This window comes from Erpetoichthys calabaricus, chromosome 8, assembly GCF_900747795.2.
Source record: "Erpetoichthys calabaricus chromosome 8, fErpCal1.3, whole genome shotgun sequence".
NCBI lineage: Eukaryota > Metazoa > Chordata > Cladistia > Polypteriformes > Polypteridae > Erpetoichthys > Erpetoichthys calabaricus.
In genome coordinates this window covers 198,462,427-198,483,810 of record NC_041401.2, presented here as the reverse complement: position 1 = coordinate 198,483,810, position 21,384 = coordinate 198,462,427, and the positions used below count along the sequence as shown (strand labels likewise).

Sequence of the window (21,384 nt, the reverse complement as noted above, 5' to 3'; positions counted from 1 at the left end):
GTGGATGACTTTGCAAAGGCTGTGCTTTAACTTGCTGCCTTACTAATATGTAAGGGAAGGCTGCGGCAGATTTACTTTGTATTATCCGTTTTGATTGCAGCGCCATGACCCAGAAACGAGGCTGGCATGAAGCTGATGACTACCAGAGATGACTCAAGGCAGCGGTAGCAGTGGGGGGGATGAAGCCCCAGGGTGCTGGCAACCTCTCTGCTCACCTGGGCTCCTGGGCTTTTACTGCCCGAGTGGCACTGCGTCTCACCAGGCCTTCCAGACCATTCTTATTTGGCTAAGTCTGCTTACAAAGCAAGATGAAATATCACAGAAAACGCAAATGCAATAATATTTGTTTGTTGCTTTAATGATGGAGATGCACTGGGTTACCAACATACAATAGAAGGCAATCAAAAAGATGAAATACACACAACAACTCAATGACACGCGTCCAAGCACATAACAAATTAAAACGGCGGGAATTTCAGGATTTGGTTCATAACAACTGTAAATCTGTAGCTACTTTCCTGTAACAGAAGACCACCTCATCACAGCAAATATTACAGAAAAGAATCCGCTTTCCTAAATGAAGTCTTTACTTTCATAGATAGAAGTTATTGAAGGCAGCAGTAAAGAAAAACGTATTTTTCTCCTGACATTCTTGGGTCTTGGCCTTTTGGATTCATGATGTGGCAGTGTGAGGATTGTTTCTACTTCATCATTCATGCATGGTGCGCCATTACTGGTTTCTGAAAAAAAAATTCAGAAAAATACAGAAATCATTTAAAAAACGTGAAGAAACGCTCAGCACAAAGCGCACTGTACTGCAGTATAGGAGTGAATCGAGTAGAGTGACACTCGTCATGACGCTGACCCGCCAATGTTGGCGCCCCTCGTGTCCTTTTGTCCGACTACCAGTCGCCTGGTCTTCTTGTTCTTACTGCTTCAGCAGTTTGGCCAAGCCCAATTTTAAAGGCCATTTAACAGCACCGAATGCAAAGGAAGAGGAAGAACCAAAAAAGGCATAAGGGCTGTGGTGGACTTTGAAAACCTTTGTTACTCCATTTCTCTGCTATTGCATGAAACGTAATAACTGAGTTTCTGTAAAGCTCTTGGAGAGCGCTGATCAGGCACTGAAGACACACGGACAAACTAGGGGCCTCCTCTCCTGAACTGTGTATGGCGGCTGGCAGTTCCAGAAGTGAGGACGACACGCTGCAACGCCTGTTATCCATGACTTGGTTCGGATCCGTTTTGTGATATTAATGGGGTGATTTTCTTTTCCTTTTCACTTTTATAACTATGAGTTTTGAAGCACCCTAAAAGTAATCGTGATGAAATGTTAATGGTGATTTAAAAATGTACAGTGGAACCTTGGTTCATAAACATCTCGGTACACGTACAAATCGGTTTACGACCAAAAAGTTTGCCAAACTTTTGCATCTGTTCACGACCACACACTCAGTATATGAAGAAGCCAGTTTCCCTTTCGGTTCGTGCGTGTTCAGTCTCTCCTTGTGCATTTCATGCGAGCAAGAGAGAGAGAGAGTGAGAGAGAGAGAAAGAGTGAGACACACACACAAGAGAGAGTGAGACACACACAAGAGAGAGAGTGAGACACACACACAAGAGAGAGAGTGAGACACACACACAAGAGAGAGTGAGACACACACACACAAACACAGGCAGAGAGAGAGAGTGAGAGAGAGAGAGAGAGAGAGTGAGACACACACACAAGAGAGAGTGAGACACACACACAAGAGAGAGAGTGAGACACACACACAAGAGAGAGTGAGACACACACACAAGAGAGAGAGAGAGCGAGAGAGAGAGAGAGAGTGAGAGTGAGACACACACACAAGAGAGAGTGAGACACACACACACACACACACACACGTGCAGAGAGAGAGGGCTACACACATAAGGTAGAGAAGGCAGTTAAAGATGCACTGGGCTTGATTTTGTTTTCACTTCTGTTTCCAGCGATCGGTTCGTAGCCTGCATTGTTGCAATGTGACTTTTCTTGGTGGTTTATTAAATTACGGATTTTTCAAATGTTCATTTTTTTCTCTGTGCTTAAAAATCATTAAAAAAAAGTGTTTTTAGCCAGCGGTTGGTAGTGTTATAGCGCAAACTATTGCAGTGTTAGTTGTTTCTGTTGTTCGAGGTTTTCTCAGTGTTATTCAATGTTTTTTCATTTAGTTTACTATTACACTGTGCATTCTATGGTTTAATTAACTATATTTGTGCTTAAAAACTTAAAAAATATATATATTTACATACAGTTCTTACGGTCTGGAACAGATTCATTGTATTTACATACAATCCTATGGGGGAAATTACTTTGGTTCACGACCAAATCGGGTTACGACCAGAGTTTTGGAACGAATTATGGTCGTGAACCGAGGTTCCACTGTATATCAATTACATCAAATATTTTTGCATCTTGTTTTGACTTCGTTTTATTTTTCAAGCGTACCTCCATTTTGTTTCCATAACATCAGGAAGGAGACAACCTGTGACATCATCATTGCGATGGCATAAAAGGTCAGCATCCGGCATTTCTAGCCAGTCACGACTGTAGGTGACGCCATACAACTATGGACTCTTTTTTGTTTTATTTTAAATTGACTTTTTGGCTTCGACTTTAGACTTGAGTGTAAAAACCAGAAGCAAAATCCTTCATCTGTGTTCCTGGTTTTGACCTTTAAGTGCATCATTTGACTTTCGACATCTCCCAATCCTTTTTGACAGCTTTAGTAGGAGGGAAGTTTGGGCTTTAGAAAGCAGGTGGGCTTGCCTATGCTGCAGCCCACCCGATTTCTCCTGTTGTCAGGCCCAAAACCGACACTCTAAATTTTTTTTTTCATTTTGTAGCCAATAGTTGTCTTTTAACCAGGAACACGAGACGAAACACCACTGCAAACAAACGTCAAGGGGTCTCTCCATAATCTGGGATGACTCGAAAGTGCACAGCGTCACCTTCATGTATCAACGCACTTCTGGTCCCGCTTACTTAGCAAAGAGCTGGCAACTGCACCACAAAATGGCAACAACTGTGAACAAGAAACAGTGGTGGAGGAAGACATAAATGTGACAAAACTAAAATCATAAAGTAACAAGAGAAATGAACTCAGTAGCCCAGAGGCCATAATAACCAACTGATTAGTTAAGGAAGCAAAGCACACTTAGAGCAGCAGACAGCAAGGAGATGCGGCAGAAGTTCATAGAGTTTGGGCATCTGAGGTCAGGTGAGGATAAAAAGGAAAGGGTGGCATCGGCAGCTCAATACCCGCCTGACGACTGGCTGGCTGGAAGTGGAATAAGATGGAGGGCCACAGTAGGAGATGTGCAGCCACAGACTCCATGTGAGGCACTAAATGGGCACCATCAGTACCCAGCCTGGAGGTGCCAGCCTTCCAAGTAGACCAAGTAGGTTGAAGGTGGCGATTTCTGAGACTCGGGTGATGCCGCTGTTTGTGGTGTCTTCAGATGGTTTCTCTGATTCTTTACCCTTCACTTACTGACCACATTAGCCGTCGTCAGCCCACCAAAGCGCCTGCTGCTAGGGGTGGGGGACTTCATTCCCACTTCTTCAGAGTTCAGCCACCTTTTTACATTTTGTGTGACTTAAATTCTTCCTTTAGAAAATGTGTAATGGGAGGTTTGTCTGTGCATTCTCTGAAAGTGTGATAAAATGTTATACACAAGAAATTGAAAATGTATCTTTGGAAGAAACTTGCTTGATATTTCAATCAGATGACACTGCAAGCAACAGAAAGGAGGAAGAAGTGAGCGGCACAAGGCCTTCATCATACACAGAGGTGAGCCACATTAAACCCACGCGGGACACGTCCACTGCGGAGCCGCATATCTGCTGCTGTTATGGAAGCCCTCCCTGCACCGCCAAAAGTGGAGAAGCCTTGCAAATGTTCAGGAGATTTGGAGAAACAGAACTCTCAAGGTGATCGGGATTACGCGGGACCAGCCCACCCATTTACAAGCCAAAGTGGGATCAGAAAATGGAAGGACGGCATTCACACAGATTGTATGAGGGAAGTGAAAGAAACTTCATTCTTCCTCACCCACAGCCAGAAAGACATCCAGTTTGTCTGAATCCCATTTACGTGAACGTTACTTATGGCCTACGTTGTTCTGTCTTTATGCTCCCAATCAATGGCGCCAGTGAAATGCAGCCTGTCCATCCATTTTGTGACCTGTTTGTCCACTTGCAGGGTGCTGGCCTACTCCATGCCAGGAATACCAAAACACAAAAAGCAGTCAGAAGAGCGCCCACCACCTGTAAAATGTCAGGCTTCATACCGCGTAAATGGGGCTTCGTTTAGTCCTGGAGCTTGGATTCCTTTGGGTTAGTGAACCCCGGTACACGTCATTGCGGTCAAAAGTATTTGTTTTACCTACAACAGAGAAATGAAACAGAAGCGAAAAATCATCGAAGTGAATTCGATCTGTTTGAAGGCGCCCGTGCTCCTCTGCCCAAACAAACCTTCACGTCGTGCGAATTTCAAATCGAAAAGGTGCAGCACTGGCTCAGCTCAGCTAATGGCACAAGTCGAGTCCAACGGCTCACTGAGTGGTCGTGGCTCCTGGGACCACCCAAAGTGACTGACATGAGCAGACTGCTCGAAACACCCAAATAAACTGAAGTGGGCCACCATGGCACTCACATGGCACACACATGGCACACACACGGAGAGAGGCGTCTGGATGGCAGTGTAAAGAACACAACAGAAAAGTCCCGCTGCCAGCCCCATCATGGGGTCTTCAAGCAAGCGCCATCTTTCTCCTGTGCTTTGAACCAACAACTTCTTTCCTTAGGGGTGCCACCAGCACTGCGTGTCCCATTTAAATAATCATGGACCCGTAGGATATAAAGTTGTTCACCCCAAAAAGGTTACCCACTCCAAAGACCACCAGAGATCACTAGAAATCTTTAGATGTTTAATGAAGTGGAGGAAATGTGATTTTTTAAAACATGTGAGGAAGCACCAGAGGGGCACAATTAAGAGAAGAACCAGAAACAAGTGAGTTGGTTGGTCTTGTTATGCGCCACCTGGCAGTAAAAGCGATGCCTCACTCCATACCTCTGGGCCGTAGAGGCTTTCATTACCGTAACTCAAAGCCAGCCATCCATCCAGTCAGGAGACGCCTGCAGATGAGCGGCTCTCTGACCTGCTCAGTTCAAACACACAAAGCAAAGCAACCAGGAAAGGAAGTGCATGTGGGCACGGGGAGAACCTGACAATGGCGGCTATCACACGAGTCCAGGCATGCGACAGAGGAGACGCTTCACTTTTTGAACTTCATTTTGTATTTTTGAAACCGAGAAAGAGAGCAGGAATGAGTACTGCCAATGAAGGGCAACATCTAGCAGGCACAGAAAAGGGCAGTTGTGGACCTCGGTGGGGCACTTTGTAACATAAATGGCGGATCATCAGAGTGCAAAACTCCTTTTCGGAGGAATAAACCACTTGATGTGCCAGCGAGTACGGGACGCCTGAAACCCCAGAAAGGCTGCTGACCCTTCACATGAGCCTTGAACACAACTGGACAAAGGACACAAACAGCCAGAAGGTGGCAGCACTTTCTGACACTGGCCTCTTTATGTTAGCGAACACGGACTTAAGGGACTCGCTGCCCACCTCAGTCGCTTTTTGTGTTCGCTGCCAGTTCACACAACGTGCCATTTTTATGAATTACTTTGAACTTCTTGCTGACAGGACAGCACAAAGGAGACCTGAGTGAGCAGATGAAGTAGAGCCTTACATTGATCTCGAACAGCCTTGAAGAGCGCCTTTGGCATCACCTCCTCGCCAGCTGATGTCTGTGTATAAAACAGAAAAAAGAAATAGAAGAAATGAGACAAACGGCGGGAGGGCACAAGCCAGCGTCAAACACACGCACACACACGTTCAGGAGACCAGCTTGGGTGGCATGCCAGGCTATTGTGATATGCCAGTCTGGTGACTTACAAGGCCTTCCAGTTGGCTCACTCAGGGTCAGACACCGAGTCGATGGGGCAAATGAAGCAGCAATGCGCCTCCAGTCGACTGGCTGCACACAGTTTTATTTGTGTCTTTTTATTTCCCATTCAGATGTCTGCTGGGATCCTCCTGTCACCCGTGTCACTCGGCGTCAGACACGATATCTCCAGGCTCAGATCTGTCCACCCGAGCTCAGCCTCTCCCAGGCCTTCCTCTTCTACAAGGAATTGCATTGGCTTCATTCACTCTTTTTACTTTTATAGGAAACATGTGAAATCCGTAACTTCTCAATAAAGTCTCATTATGTGAGCGGCCACATTTATTATTCACATGGTGACAGTAAGGTTAGTGGCAGCAGGGCACCAAACCAGCAGACCACGGGTTACAATGCTGTCAAGTCTCATGAATGATGTGCTGCTTAATTAGGATTGGGGTCTTGTTACACATATGGGCTAAGCAAACCTGCCGAATGCCACCTGTACACAGGGAGAGCGTGCCAACTGCACACGCACCTCTAAGCACGGCGCCACTCTGCTCCCGACGGTGCACGGTATTGTCAATTCAGCCAAGCAAAAGCGTCCTTCCACCAACCTGCTTTAACGTTTCCTTTCTGGACTCTTCTCGCGTGGACACCGACATACCAGCTGCATGTAAGGCGGCTATTCGGCTTTCGATATCAGACACCTGAAATAAAAAGGTGCAAAGGTGAAGTCAGCGGCATGCGGCAGGCTGGCACCCTCTCTAGACCGGGTCTACTTCAAATCACCTTCCAACACAGATATTTGGACAAATAATCTTTGATTCGCTTCTTTCTTGTCGTTCTTACAGTCATCCATCCATCCATTTTCCAACCAGCTGAATCCGAATACAGGGTCACGGGGGTCTGCTGGAGCCATTCCCAGCCAACACAGGGCACAAGGCAGGAAACAATTCTGGGCAGGGTGCCAACCCACCACAGGACACACACAAACACACCCACACACCAAGCACACACTAGGGCCAATTTAGAATCGCCAATCCACCTAACCTGCATGTCTTTGGACTTTGGGAGGAAACCCACGCAGACACGGGGAGAACATGCAAACTCCACACAGGGAGGACCCAGGAAGCGAACCCAGGTCCCCAGGTCTCCCAACTGCAAGGCAGCAGCGCTACCCACTGCGCCACCGTGCCGCCCTTCTTACAGTCATCCAGAAGTAATTTTAGTTGCATTTACAGAAAGATATTTTGTGCTCCTCCACAGTATCAAGTCAAATTACTGAAGGTAAGACGCTTGACCGCGACAGTGCCAGGCTGCCAGCTGCACTTCCCACCTCACCTCAAGAAACCTCCATGAACTCAACTGATTCAGGTGCAGTTTGTCAAGCAGGAGGGTGGCAGAGGAAAAAGGACATTGAAACCCCAACTGTTCACTAAATGATGGGCAAACCAGCTGGGCACAGTCATGCCCTCCACACAAAAATGGGCAATCTGGATGGAAAGTGGGCTTGCATTTGTGGGGTCAGAGTAGTTCTTCAGCTATTATTCTCTCAACTGGCAAAGAGTGCCATAATAAAATGAAGGACAACATTCCAGACACAGACCTTCATGCAGAGAGAAAAAGCCACCATGGAGCTCTTGAGGGCCAAGCAAGCAGGGGATGAGCTGCTCTGCCAGACCCACAGCCTGAGGCCCTGGCGACGTGTCACCACTGATCTGTCATCTGGTCTCCTTCTCCACTTCATGGGGGTTCCTGCCTCAGTCGCTTGGACCATTTTGGTTTCTTGAGGAACAATCAGATGTGTGCAGAACTCACAGTTGTCATCGTTCCTAATTGTTACATGGTGGCTATTGTTGGGTGTGAGAGTCTAATCAAGGAGCGAGTGACCTGCTTGAATCAGCAAAGAGGACAAAAGACAGAAGTGACCAGCTGTAGAGATGGCTGTGGGGACACAGAGACCTTTGCCAGGCTGAATTTAGAGAATTTGCTCAAAGAAACCATCAGCGCCCATTTCATATTTTAATATACTGCAGTGAACGGCTTGCCAAGGCTGGAGTCCAAGTGCCTACATGCCAAACTGGTGATAAATGGGGTATGGAGGGGGGGAACACAACTCACTAAATGGAGATGCTGATTTACAGCCCAACACCTTCTCCATGGAGCCACACCTATGATGGAGGAGACGCACAGGGGGTACGTATACAGGGGGCCGTGCAGTCCACCCTTTCTACAGCCATGATTCCACAGGCGGAAGCACGAGCGTAGCAGCGAGCGGAAGCACCGAGCAGAAGCACCGAGCAGCAGCGTCTCCCACAGGCACGTAACCCTTCGCAAACACCCGAGCAAGTTCATCGGAAGTAAAGCCGGCAGCTGACCAGAAGAAATAACCGGCAGTGAGAAACTTGAAGCCGACGGTCTCTGAAGCAGAAAGCACTTAAGTAAACTACAGAAAACGGAGAAGATGACATCACCACTAAACGTAAGTTCAATCTGCTCTCTGCCCGTTGAGGGCACGTTTATATGTTGTGTGTCCTGCAGCATGTACAGTTCAGGTTTTCCGGCCGACAGTGTAGACAGCTTCACCTGCCAAAAGTGTATAGTTAATTTAGAGTTGGTCGGGAAAATACGCGAATTGGAGGACCGTGTTAGGAATCTGATAGCGATTAGGCAAACCGAAAATTGGATCGACTCGGTTTGTTTAGACAATTCGGCTACTTCTGATTCGGCTTCAGTCTCTCCTGGCCCCACTGTAGTCAGTGCACGGCCAAAGTCAGCAGCACCAATTCAGCCACAGAGCGAGTGGGTAACAGTAAGACGGGGGTCTAAGAATCCAAAATGTAGTCCCCCGGCACCCAGGTCACCAATTCGGACCCAGAACAGATTCTCAGCACTCCGCAGCGCGCCTGTGGAAACTGAGAATAAGAAAGTGTTCATAATTGGCGATTCCATAGTGCGGAATGTTAGAATTCTAAACTGTGTTAAACCAGCAGTTCATGTTAAGTGCCTCGCAGGGGCCAAGATTTCTGGCATAGAGGCCGCATTGGACCGTGTCGCTGACGATGAAGTATCTACCTTATTGCTGCATGTCGGCACTAATGATATTTATTCACAGCAATCTGAGGTATTAAAGAGGAACTTCATCTCTCTATGCATCAAAGCTAAAAGAAAATGTCGGAATTTAGTTGTATCTGGCCCCTTACCGAGATTATATAGAGGGGATGTGATTTATAGCAGATTGCATTCCCTTCACTGCTGGCTAGAAACCTGGTGTGCAAACAAAAGCATAGCGTTTGTGAACAATTGGGATGATTTTTGGGAAAGGCCTGGATTTTTCAGAAGAGATGGTCTTCATCCTAACTGGAGGGGATCTTATGTATTATCCCAAAATATGGCAGCAAAACTGCCTGGTTGACTGATTAGAGCACCATCCAGGCCGCAGTCATGTGATCCTAAATCACAGGCTGTTGTTTATCCCACCTGTTACTGTCCTGAAGCTGTTACCCATAATCCTTGTCTTGGGGCATCCAGTAAATTTAGTCTTGATACAAACCTTAAATTAATTGATAACCAAAAAATAAGGTGTATAATTAGACCAAGGGATAAAACCAGACCCTCCACCAGGGGCATCTGTAATAGAAATTTACTACAAATTAAAACAAAAAGTATATCACCAATTCAGAAAGAAGCATACAGTTTTAAATGCTGCTTATTGAACATTCGCTCTCTTGGCACTAAATCTGTTTTGGTAAATGATATTATATTAAGTACAAAATCTGATCTGTGTCTTCTCACCGAAACCTGGCTTAGTAAATGTGACACTGTCCCCCTAGCTGAGGTGTCACCAGATGGATACTCGTTCCTTCATAAGTCTAGAGATTCTGGTCGAGGAGGGGGCCTTGGAATAATTCATTGTAACAAAATGCAAATCACTTCTAAAAGTTTAGGCAACTTTACATCCTTTGAAGCATTCATTTTAAATATTAAAACAGATTCCAACACAATTATAGTGCTAGTCTATAGACCACCAGGGCCGTATTCATTGTTCATGACTGAATTTAGCAACCTTCTATCTGCTTTGGCTATAAATTATGATCACGTAGTACTGATGGGAGATTTTAATGTACACATTGATGTGGAAACTGACACTTTTAGCAAATGTTTTACTTATTTGTTAAATTCAGTAGGATTTTGTCAGAATGTCAAAGGTCCAACTCATAATCATAACCACACATTAGATTTAATTATAACTTACAAAGTTGAAATTCAAAATTTAATTATTACTCCATTAAATGAAGTTATTTCTGATCACTACTTAATTACATTTGATTTAGTCCTGCCCTTGCCAACACACTCCCAGATTAAAACAAAGACAGTGCGACATCTAGATTGTAATTCTGCTTCAAAATTTATAGATACTTTGAGTAAGTCGAGTGTAATTGTGGAAAACCATTTAGATCAGTTAACATCAAATGTAAACACAGAAAACAATTTAGATGAGCTAACATCACATTATAATGTGACCTTGAGAGATGCTCTGGACACAGTGGCTCCCCTTAAAACAAAAGTGATCAAAGCACATAGAAACTCTCCCTGGTTTAATGAAAACACTCGAGCTCTTAAATTAGAGTGTCGAAAACTGGAGCGCAGATGGAGAACAACAAAGCTACAGGTCTTTCAAATTGCATGGACAGAGAGTGTTAATAAATATAAAAAAGCTCTCTTTAAAGCTCGCTCAGAATATTATTCTACATTAATAGATAGCAATAATAAAAATCCTCGGGTACTGTTTAGAACAGTAGCTAAATTAACAAATGGAAATTCAGATCAACAGTGCAAAATACCAACAGACATTAGCAGTACAGACTTTATTAACTTCTTCAATGAGAAAATTAAAAATATAAGATCCCAGATCTCTGCATCACAGTACAAACCAAATACTAGCTTAGCAGACCCTGTCTCACATTGCACTCAGCACTTTAGTAATTTTAATCCTGTAACTGAGCAGGAAGTCTTAACTTTAATTTCTAAAATGAAGCCCACTACTTGTTCCCTAGATCCAGTGCCAACAAAACTAGTAAAAAGTGCAATGGATGTTCTTGTAGCGTCTATCCTAAACATTATCAATAGTTCATTATTGCATGGCACAGTACCTGATGCACTAAAAGTGTCAGTCATTAAACCATCACTTAAAAAGTCAGACCTTGACCCACACATACTAAATAATTATAGGCCTATTTCAAATTTACCGTTTCTCTCTAAAATACTAGAAAAAGTAGTCGCCAGTCAGCTTCAGACACACCTTATGCATTACAATTTATTTGAGAAATTCCAGTCTGGTTTTCGCACTGGTCATAGTACAGAAACGGCACTAACACGGGTTTTTAAATGACATTCTGATATCCTCTGATCAAGGAAACTCCACTGTAATGATGTTGTTGGACTTAAGTGCAGCATTTGACACCATCGACCATTCTATTTTACTGCACAGGCTAGAAAATGATGTTGGGCTTACAGGCACCGTGCTCGCTTGGTTTAGTTCTTACTTATCAAATCGATTCCAATATGTACAGAAATGTGCTGACAGGACTCCATCATTATACACAGAAGTTCAATATGGTGTCCCGCAGGGCTCAGTACTGGGACCTTTACTGTTTTCACTGTACATGCTTCCACTGGGATCTCTCATTAGGAAACATAATGTTAATTTTCACTTGTATGCAGATGACACCCACTTATACCTTTCATTTAAATCAAATGAAGTTTCTCCAATGTTGTCTTTAATTAGTTGTGTTAGTGAATTAAAGGAGTGGATGAATAAGAACTACTTGTCTTTAAATACAGATAAAACAGAGATGTTAATTGTTGGAGGGAATGATGCTGATCACAATAATATTTTGTCATCGTTTAACTCAGTGGGAATCCCAGTCAATTTTACTGAATCAGCCCGCAATCTAGGAGTTCTCTTTGACTCTAGCATGTCATTTAAAGCGCATATTACAAAGTTGTCCAAAACATGTTTCTTCCATCTTTAAAATGTTGGGAAATTAAGGTGCTTTTTAAATAAACAGGATTCTGAGAAACTAATTCATGCATTTATCTCTAGTAGGATTGACTACTGCAATGCGGTGTTCACTGGATGTTCAAACTGTTCTTTATACAGCCTCCAGTTAATCCAAAATGCGGCTGCGAGAATTATTACAAGAACAAGAAAATACGAACACATAACTCCAGTTCTTAAATCCTTACACTGGCTCCCGGTTAAGTTTAGGGCAGATTTCAAAATCCTCCTTTTAACATATAAAGCATTAAATGGTCGAGGTCCGGCTTACTTGTCTGAACTTATCATGACTTACAAACCTGAGCGCACATTAAGATCTCAAGATGCCGGTCTGCTTATGATTCCAAGGATTAATAAAATAACAGTGGGGGGTCGAGCTTTTAGTTACAGGCCCCCTAAACTGTGGAGTGGTCTGCCTGCTACTATAAGAGATGCCCCTTCGGTCTCAGCTTTTAAATCCCGGCTGAAGACTCACTACTTCAGTTTAGCACACCCTGACTAGAGCTGCTGATGAACTGTACAGACTGCATCTCTGCTGTTAGTCATTAGCACTTAAACATAAGTAACATGACAGTTATAATTGGATACTAACCCTCACTTATTCTGTTGTTCTTCTCGGTACTCAAATGTGGCACTTGGTGCCATGGCCCACCTGCCAAGTTGTTTTGCCTGCCTAAGGAAAAGTCATCCCAGATGGAGGATCGCAGGAATCGTGGGAGAGAGGGGTCCTTTCATTGGATTGGCTGGCCCAGCACTGTTTCAGCTGTGGAATGGCCAAATGGGGGAGGCAGCTTGAAGGATGAGGTCTCCAGGACTCTATACAAATCCAAATCTTATCATGGGATATATCATCTACTGTTAAATTCTACTCTGTACTTCTAAAATGTATATATTTTTTTTTATTTCTTACTATATTGAGAAATTGTTCTGTGTACTGTACTGTATTGTATTGTATTGACCCCCTTCTTTTGACACCCACTGCACGCCCAATCTACCTGGAAAGAGGTCTCTCTTTGAACTGCCTTTCCCAAGGTTTCTTCCATTTTTCCCTACTAGGTTTTTTTGGGAGTTTTTCCTTGTCTTCTTAGAGAGTCAAGGCTGGGGGGCTGTCAAGAGGCAGGGCCTGTTAAAGCCCATTGCGGCACTTCCTGTGTGATTTTGGGCTATACAAAAAAATAAACTGTATTGTATTGTATATTCCTTGGCTCTGGCACCTACTTCCTTCTCCAGTACCAGGTGACAGCTGCCTGTGCCACCAGGGCCCAGTACTCATGCCACCTTCTTCTGGTGTGAAGGTGTCCGTTATTTAGGCAGACTAGTGAACAAATTCTGATTATTTTCCAAGGACCTGCCATAATGTTGGGTCTACTGCAGAATTCCTTGGCCTTTTTTCTAGCCTTGTCCTTTTATTTAATGTTCATTTTCTCTGCTCTCAGTACTGCTTTCCTTGGCTGTCTGATGCCCAGATTCAGAATGGGATGGGCAAGCCACTGCAGGGGTCTGCTGCTAATTTTGATTTATTTTGTGCTCCCGACTAACACTGTCTTCTGCCATCTTCTGCATTATTGCTGCTACTTTTATTGAAGTCACTGATTAGAGAGGAGCTGAAGCCATCAGGAGATCATCAAAGATCTACACGTCCCATGACACAACAGGAGACCGGGTTACATAAAAGCTCAGAGGGCGGACTGCAAGGCTTATAAGCACTACAGCGCGGGAAGCTCGACTGGTCCGAGGACAGCTTGGGGATGATCTGCTTAGCGTCCCCCATGGTATCTCACTCTCCACATGAAGGACCTTGGCTAAAGCAGAGGTCACCTTCTCCACCAGTTCAGAAAGCTCAAAGTCAGTGGGACCTATTCATTCAGCAGAGCCATAAATTGAGCGAAAGGTAGTGGTGAGAATCAAAGCCCATTGTCTGCGGCCCAGGAGACACAGCACAGCAGCTCCCTAACATCGAGAAAGCCCCTTGAGTTACCTTTGGAGAGAATGACACAAAAGGCCTTCCACTCATTTGGTGTCTCTCAATGGCCTCTTTGGCATGAACATCAGAAAGGGTGGAGCCAGTGAGAGAGAGATGCGGTTAGAAGGGGTGGAGCCAGTGAGAGAGATGTGGTCAGAAGGGGAGGAGCCAGACAGAGAGAGCAACAGAGAGATGATCAGAAAGGGTGGAGCCAGTGAGAGAGATGTGTTCAGAAGGGGTGGAGCCAGTGAGAGAGATGTGGTCAGAAGGGGTGGAGCCAGTGAGAGAGATGTGGTCAGAAGGGGTGGAGCCAGTAAGAGAGATGATCAGAAGGGGTGGAGGCAGTGAGAGAGAGATGTGGTCAGAAGGGGAGGAGCCAGACAGAGAGAGAGAGAGAGACAGAGAGATGATCAGAAAGGGTGGAGCCAGTGAGAGAGAGAGATGTGGTCAGAAGGGGAGGAGCCAGAGAGAGAGAGAGAGATGTGGTCAGAAGGGGTGGAGCCAGTGAGAGAAATGTGGTCAGAAGGGGTGGAGCCAGTGAGAGAGAGATGTGGTCAGAAGGGGAGGAGCCAGAGAGAGAGACTCTCTGTGAAGGGACGGAGAAATCTTGAGAAACGGTGCAGAGTGTGTGTGTGTGTGTGTGTGTGTGTGTGTGTGAGTACATTAATGTATGAGATGCAGGTGGACTTCTTAAATCTATTGGCCTGGTATGTGTTTACCAGCAAATCTTGGGAAGGACTGTGGTGTGGATTGGCTCAAGGAGCTGAGAAAGGTGAGTGCAGATGGTGTTGCCCCGTGAGCCTAGCGAGGGGCACAGGCAGAGGGTACAGTAGGAAAGCAGCCTGGAAGCAGCTGTGACAGGTGAGATTGGCAACAGAGTCTTTAGATTGCAGCCGAGGAAGAAGATGGTGTCCAGCAGACCTTGTGTGAGGAAGTGTGAGTGAGAGAGACAATGCGCGTCACAACGTATGAACCTACCAGCACCAGTGGTGTTCAATTGTCAGCCCAACGATATCATTAAGTAAAAATGAAAAAAAAGCACACAAAATGAAAATCTATCAACACACTGTTGTAAAGTACAACGACCAAAGGACAGAATTAAAAGGCATCTCCACATCAGGTACTCCTCACCAAGAGCAGAACACACCAGAGAATGCTCAGACATTGATATTGTGGTAAGTAATGGAGGGGACTCGTGATGATGAGGAGGACAACTGCCAGTCAGTGACATGTGACATGTGCAGCTCCACACAACCCGTCAATTGCATCATAAACAAGTGAACCAATGGGCCGCTTAGAGCCTTCAGGCCTCATGGCAGAACAGAGAGACCACTGGGGGTCTGAGTGGTGCCACACGCACTCCAAAAAGAACAACTTTGAAACTCCACGGAGCTTAATGTGATTCTGACGACTGCGTTTGGTTTGCGGTAAACATTTCACTGACGGAGGCGAGTCGCCCACTGATCTGTGCCCCTTCTACCCTCGACCCCCCCTCCCTCCCCCAGTGTGATTACTCAGGTCTTTGGTTCGTCTTACATGCGCATCAAGCTGCTGGCGCGTCTCGTCTGCTTCATTGCCCGGCCTTTGATCCTGGGATGGTGGTGATGGCCGCTGAGTGGGCTGCACTGTGTCCTTTACTCCACAGGGGATCTGAAAATGAGCAAAATGAAGAGAAATGAAAAGAAAAGAAAAGGTGACACTGCCGGCGGACAACTAAGCAAGCAGAGACAAAGAATCTGAACTGCTGCTGAGCGCACGGCCGGCGCGAGCGAGACCCCCACTCCCTCCACAATATGGGGGTCTTGACATGTGTCTGACATGTGCGTCGGCCCTTGGGAGTTAACGAAGGGGACCACTGCCGGTGGACAGGAGCGGGCCCGACGACGGAGCACGTGTGGCACACACGCGGCACAAACAGCCGCAGAGGGCACAGCCCGGCGGCGTGAAAGGATGAGAGCCTTAAAGTGCGTTTTCTGCAGCACTTCATGACAAAGGAGAAGAACTAAAAGAGAATCAAGGAGCTTTAATTAAAGGACGAGCCTTTCAGGAGACGTGAGCTTGAAAAGAGAAAATCAGAATGCTGCCAGCCTGCAGCACAATTCTGATGTGCTATTAAGAGACGTTAATGAATGTTAAATTCAAATCACACACCCAAAAAAGCGAGGCCTTAAAAGAAGAAGAAAAAACAACACACCACATCTTATTAGTCATCACGCTTTTAGGAAAAGTGCAAATGAAAAAAGCAAAGTGCCATCTTGTTCTAAAGCGCGGCTTTGTGCAGAGCCGCTAATGACCGAGCTGGACGACCGGCCACATTCACTGCAGGCTTTTATCAGCTTCGGAGTGCTAAGGGGGCCGCGACTGATTGGGGGGAGGGGTGTTTGTGTGGACAACGTGACATTTGCTGGACGCTTGGCTTTGCAGGCCAGTGTCCCTGGTGCCACTCCAGCTCTGACGCATTTCTACCAAGCGCTGGCATCGCCTGATGCCGCACACGCAAACACTACGAGCAGCACCTTGGCATGGCGGCCGTGTGAGGGAGCGCCCCATCAGCGGGCATCCAGCGGCTTGACTTCCTAAACAGGTCCTGCACTCACGTTGCATGAGGACACAAAATGGGGGGTGAAAGATGATTTTGAAAGTCCAGTGGGTCATTCGCTGACCTCAGACTAATGGCGCCAGGCTGATGTGATTTGTCCTGAGAGCCTTTTACACATACGACAGAGACGAGCGTATTGTCAACGTATTGCATAAGGCATTCGTGACACCTAGCACTTGTGACATGAATCTCCGAATGTGCCAGCGCGTGCTCTCCTGGTGGGGCACATTAAAAACTGCATGCCCATCACAAGTAATATGCAGTAATGGATGGCACTCACACAACGCTCGCCCTTAGGCTTTATCACCCCGTGATTGAGAAGCCTCGCTCACTTCTTACAAAATGTCCATTAGTGACGAGCGCGAGAATGAAGAGCACTAATGGACGGACTGGCACTGCTTGTTCAGCAGCTGACAGATTTGCTCCATTTGTTGAAAATCAAAGCAGAAGCAGATTGTGTCCCTTTACAGACACATGAAGGAGACAGCAAACATTAGAGGATGACGGGCAGGCCGACTCACAAATGGGCGCAGCAGCGGCCGGCAGAGGGTAGATGGGTGACCGGGAGAGAAGAGGGCACAAGTCTCAGAAACTTGATGGCCGACTTTACACAATCACTGAAGAGAAAGACGAGCAAGGAGCGCACTGCTGGCCGCAAACGTCCATCCTGCTGACCCTAATCCCCCGCTCTCGGCCCCTTTCTTTGTCTGCGGCTCGTTTTTTGACATTTTGCTTTTCTGAGTCCCTGTATGTTTGCAGCTGTGGGGTCCGCGCGGTGTCAGGCCGTTGTTCTTTGCCCACTAATGTTGTTCTCTGCTTTGTTCTCATTGCTTATGTCTGCTCGACCTGCTCCCCTTTTTGAGTTTTTTGGAAGCTTGCATTCCTTTCTTCAGGTGCCCACAAAGCCATTTCTTGCATTTTGAGGCACTGGCCTGATATTTGTTTTACTTTAAGGCTTATTGTGTAAGCCCAGCAACAATTACAACCCCGAGAGAGGTGGTCCTGGCTGCCCCTAATGACGCGGTGACAATCTGCGGCTTTTCATGTCCTGCAATCGCAGGTAACTAGAAGACCCCACGATGAGCTTCACTTGGAACGTTACTGGAATTTAGTGTGACGTAGAAGATACGCTGAAAATGCACGGCTCTCCTGGTGGGGCTTTAGTCACAGGTTTGGTGACTCTACTGAAGCGATGGCTCCACGATGTCCTCGAAATGCACTTCACTAAACCAAAGCGAAGAAAACGCGTGGCCCTTCGTTCTACTAAAGCCTCCTTGCAGGTTTGGTCCCCGACTCTCCATGTCCACCAACAACACATTCAGACCCCAGAAGGGGCGAGCGCCTGCCTTGTGATCACTGCTGCCAGGTTAGGCGAACCAGGCAAGGAGAAGATGGATGGTCCGTCCATTATAGAGGCCAAAGCAAGCCCACCACTGGACGCATCCCAGAACACCCTGCAAAAGCCTCTGATGTCGTGGCGTACCTGCTTTACCTTACTTGCGTTGGGCAGACTCATCGTCATCAGGCCATTCCCCGCGTCCTCTTCGTCAGACGTAAGGCCTTTGTCACTGATGTTCCCAGCCAGTTCATTCAGTTTCCATTTTAATTTGTTTTCTTCCAGGTCGGCGTCAGATTGAGCTCCTTGAATGAGGTCCTGATGGCAGAAAAAGACGGCAATTAGTGACGGGAATGGACTTTCATTTCTGCTAATTGTGGGGGGGCTATGTGGAAGTCAGCGGCTTTGACGCCTGCCAGTGACGCCTTGGCACACACACACACGCACCTCTTTGCTCTCTCCGACCACAGCATTAAGGTCCCGGCTGCAGACTGGCGGCCACTTCACTCGTTGCCCAGCGCCTTGCCAGCCGTGTCCCATCGACATGAGGGCATCACAAGAATACACCCAGCACACAAAACTCTGCCCGCAGCCCTCTGCAGAAATGCCCGTCTAACATCTAGGAAGGTAAAGCAGCTGAGCATCACCTCAGATGTGTGACATTTGAATGACATTTCAATGTCTGCTACCTTCAGGACATTTGAGAGTGACAATGGCCCTATTAACCCTTTATCTGTACGAGTCATTGCTTCAAATGAAATCCTGTGTGAGCAGAGACCACCCCTGCATCTTTGGGCTCGAGGCGGATCCCAAACCCCTCAAACTCCAACCCTGGTACCCGTCTTTAGGGCACAAGGGACAACTAGAGCAGCTGGAGAAGGAGAGGCCTTTCCCATAATTAAATACGCACAGAATATGGATGTCTGTCTGTCTGTCTGTCTGCCTGCCTGCCTTCAATGTAATAAAATAACGAAGGCCCCGATCAGCTTTGCCAGCAGCTCCAACCTGAGCACGGTGTGTTTTTGGGTGCCTGATCATTGGGGTGCTGCTGACCCCCCCCACCATGACAGTAACGTTTCTCAAAAAGGGTTTGGGCCTTATGGAGTGCTAGCTTGGAAGTGCCTGAAGTTCACCAGATAGTCCACTAGATGTCACAAACGTAACCTTGGATTTTGTGCATCGAGCGTCTGAAGCCCTGAGACTTTATTCATAACACTGTGTGACGAAGCCCAGCGGTGTCATAAGAGGACATTCATTTGTTCCTTCTTTTTCCATTTGATATGACGCAGAAGCCACCAAGCAGTCAAGATGCCAATTTCCTTTAGCTCAGCACACCAGGCCACTTGCTCACGGGTTCAAGGCTTGGACCTTCATAAATCAACAGGAAGAGCCTAAGAGGGCAAGTGAGGCGGCCATCGCTAGAAGAGCTGCCATGGATCGACTATGACATCAAAGTCACCGTCACTGTCGCTGCCACTCTGGGCCTTTCAGGGTTTGATTTGCTTTCCAGTGCTGCCATTTACCTTCTCTGATGGCACTGCAATTTTCCGTTCGAGGCGAGTGAGTAGACGCTCGATGGCAGACATTCGTTTGTTGAGCTCAGAAATCTGAAATAAGGAAAGGAAGAACAGAAATTGGAAATGGAGCCACCAGGAGCACCAAGGGACCTCAGAGAAGCAAACACCCAGAAGAGAAAGAACTGAAAAAGTCATGAAAGTCACCCAAAGTGTGGTCATTAGGCAGAGGCCCAGCGTTTGTCACTGGCAGGTAAAGCAGAGCCCCCCCCCGTCAATCAACAAAGTGACACAGCGGACACATCGAGGAGTTCATCCTGCCATCAAAAATGACTTATGAAAGCAAAGTGACTGACAGCAGGGCCGCACGATCGACCGATGCCATGTTGTGATACACGCTGGGGTGCCGCCGAATCACTCAAAGCACCAGCGCTGCCACCGAGAGGCGCCTCCTTTGCTTTGCCGCTTAGCCGTCCCGTCTTGTCTGATTGCTGAGCCTAACTGCTGCTGTGCCTCTCAAGCAGATTGTGGGCGTCCCTGTGAAGTGGCACAGCTATCATCTGACACATGTCATCCTGTCGATGTCTGCTCTTGAATGGAGTGACGCAGTCCACCTTAGTGCCAGGAACCCACCAAGGGCCTCACACCTGAACGACGCAAACGGCAGAAATGTATCTGCACCCTTCTTACGGCACAGTGATGTAAGCCTGCAGATGGCCCCGTGGTTGGCAGTGAAAAAATTGTGTTCTGGTGGGCGCAACGGTGGTCAGCTTCAAAGGACTTAGAAAGGCTTGGCCCCCGCGCCATATTGAATGAAATGGCAGTTCGGTATTGGGGGATTTCAAGGACTGGAAGTCACCTCAGAGTGCCAAGACGTTACCTATAAGGAGCAGCATGAGCCTGTCACATTGGCGAGTCCCAATGTGGCACAGTGCCGGATGATTCAATGAGGTGTTGCGATAGTTGGTGTGGTAAGGGGCCATAACAGAGCTGCAGATGACCAATGTGAAGAAACAGAGGGCTTCAAAGGCACCACAGGAGATCAGAATGTGAGGAATACTAAGGTCATCGTCATCATCATTATGGGAGATGACCAGATGGTGCAGCCGAAGCGAGGCCAGAATTAGAGCAGCGTCTTCAGAGGTGGACCTCATTAGATGGCAGTGGGCGACGCTTTGGATTTGTCGTTTTCAACAGGACCACCATATCTTCTCTTTCCAGCCTGGGGATTTGCCTGATCTCGTGGACAGCAGGCAGGAGAAGATCAGAAGGTAACAAAGAAGAGCACAAGGATCAAAACTGGCAATTCTGGGGACATCTCACTTCCCTCAAGCGAGATGATGGGGGTCACAAGGACCGTCAAAAAAATTAATTCAAAAAACAAAGCGACAGAAAAAACATCAGCAGCTGGAGGCCACCAGGCTACAGGGGTCCAACAGACCCCCAGACCTGCCAAAGTTGTCAGCTGGTTGTGGGGCAGTTGGCACAGCTAAGCCCACTGGCATGGAGCCACTTGATTCACCCGGTCAGCTAACTGGGGGCTCGTCAAGTGACAAAAGGTGCCAGCGAGGAGCTTGTCAATGACACACAGGGTTCGACTGCCTTAGTCACCTTCTGAGTGGCCCTCAGATGAACTGGGCAGTCGTCACCTCACTGTTCAAACGGTAAAGGGCACGGTGGCACCCTGAAACCGATGGGAGCCGAGCCGAGACACGGTACCTGAGGGGTCGACTCCACGCCTTCTGGAGGGGATTCCCGGCTCCTCCGTTGGTGGAAGTGGCTCTGGTACACTGGGAATCGAGCTTCAGGCTCCTCGTCAGAGGTGTCCAGGTCACCGGAGTAGTGAGAGTGCAGCGGGCGGCTCATCAAGCTGGCAGGACTGTCTGCAAAGAGAATAAAAAGTCCTCAAGGTCACAAAGTAGACGACACAGCAGACTT

General features: G+C 46.9%; 1 protein-coding gene across 3 annotated transcripts in view; it reads right to left on the bottom strand.

The window, feature by feature from the left end:
- Positions 1–337: 337 nt before the first annotated feature.
- LOC114656465 (melanophilin-like) overlaps positions 338–21,384 on the bottom strand; it is a 41,324-nt gene continuing 20,277 nt past the window's right edge. For 2 of the 3 annotated variants that reach the window (XM_028808127.2, XM_028808128.2), the window contains exons 9-16: positions 21,166–21,329; positions 19,456–19,539; positions 18,080–18,250; positions 15,534–15,647; positions 6,588–6,680; positions 5,779–5,836; positions 4,315–4,409; positions 338–740 (exon numbers count right to left, since the gene is read on the bottom strand). In XM_028808127.2, coding sequence (XP_028663960.1) covers positions 714–740; positions 4,315–4,409; positions 5,779–5,836; positions 6,588–6,680; positions 15,534–15,647; positions 18,080–18,250; positions 19,456–19,539; positions 21,166–21,329 — 806 coding nt within the window. In that variant the 3' untranslated portion in view covers positions 338–713. The remainder of the gene's footprint in view (positions 741–4,314; positions 4,410–5,778; positions 5,837–6,587; positions 6,681–15,533; positions 15,648–18,079; positions 18,251–19,455; positions 19,540–21,165; positions 21,330–21,384) is intronic. The other variant, XM_051930408.1, reaches the window with a different exon arrangement.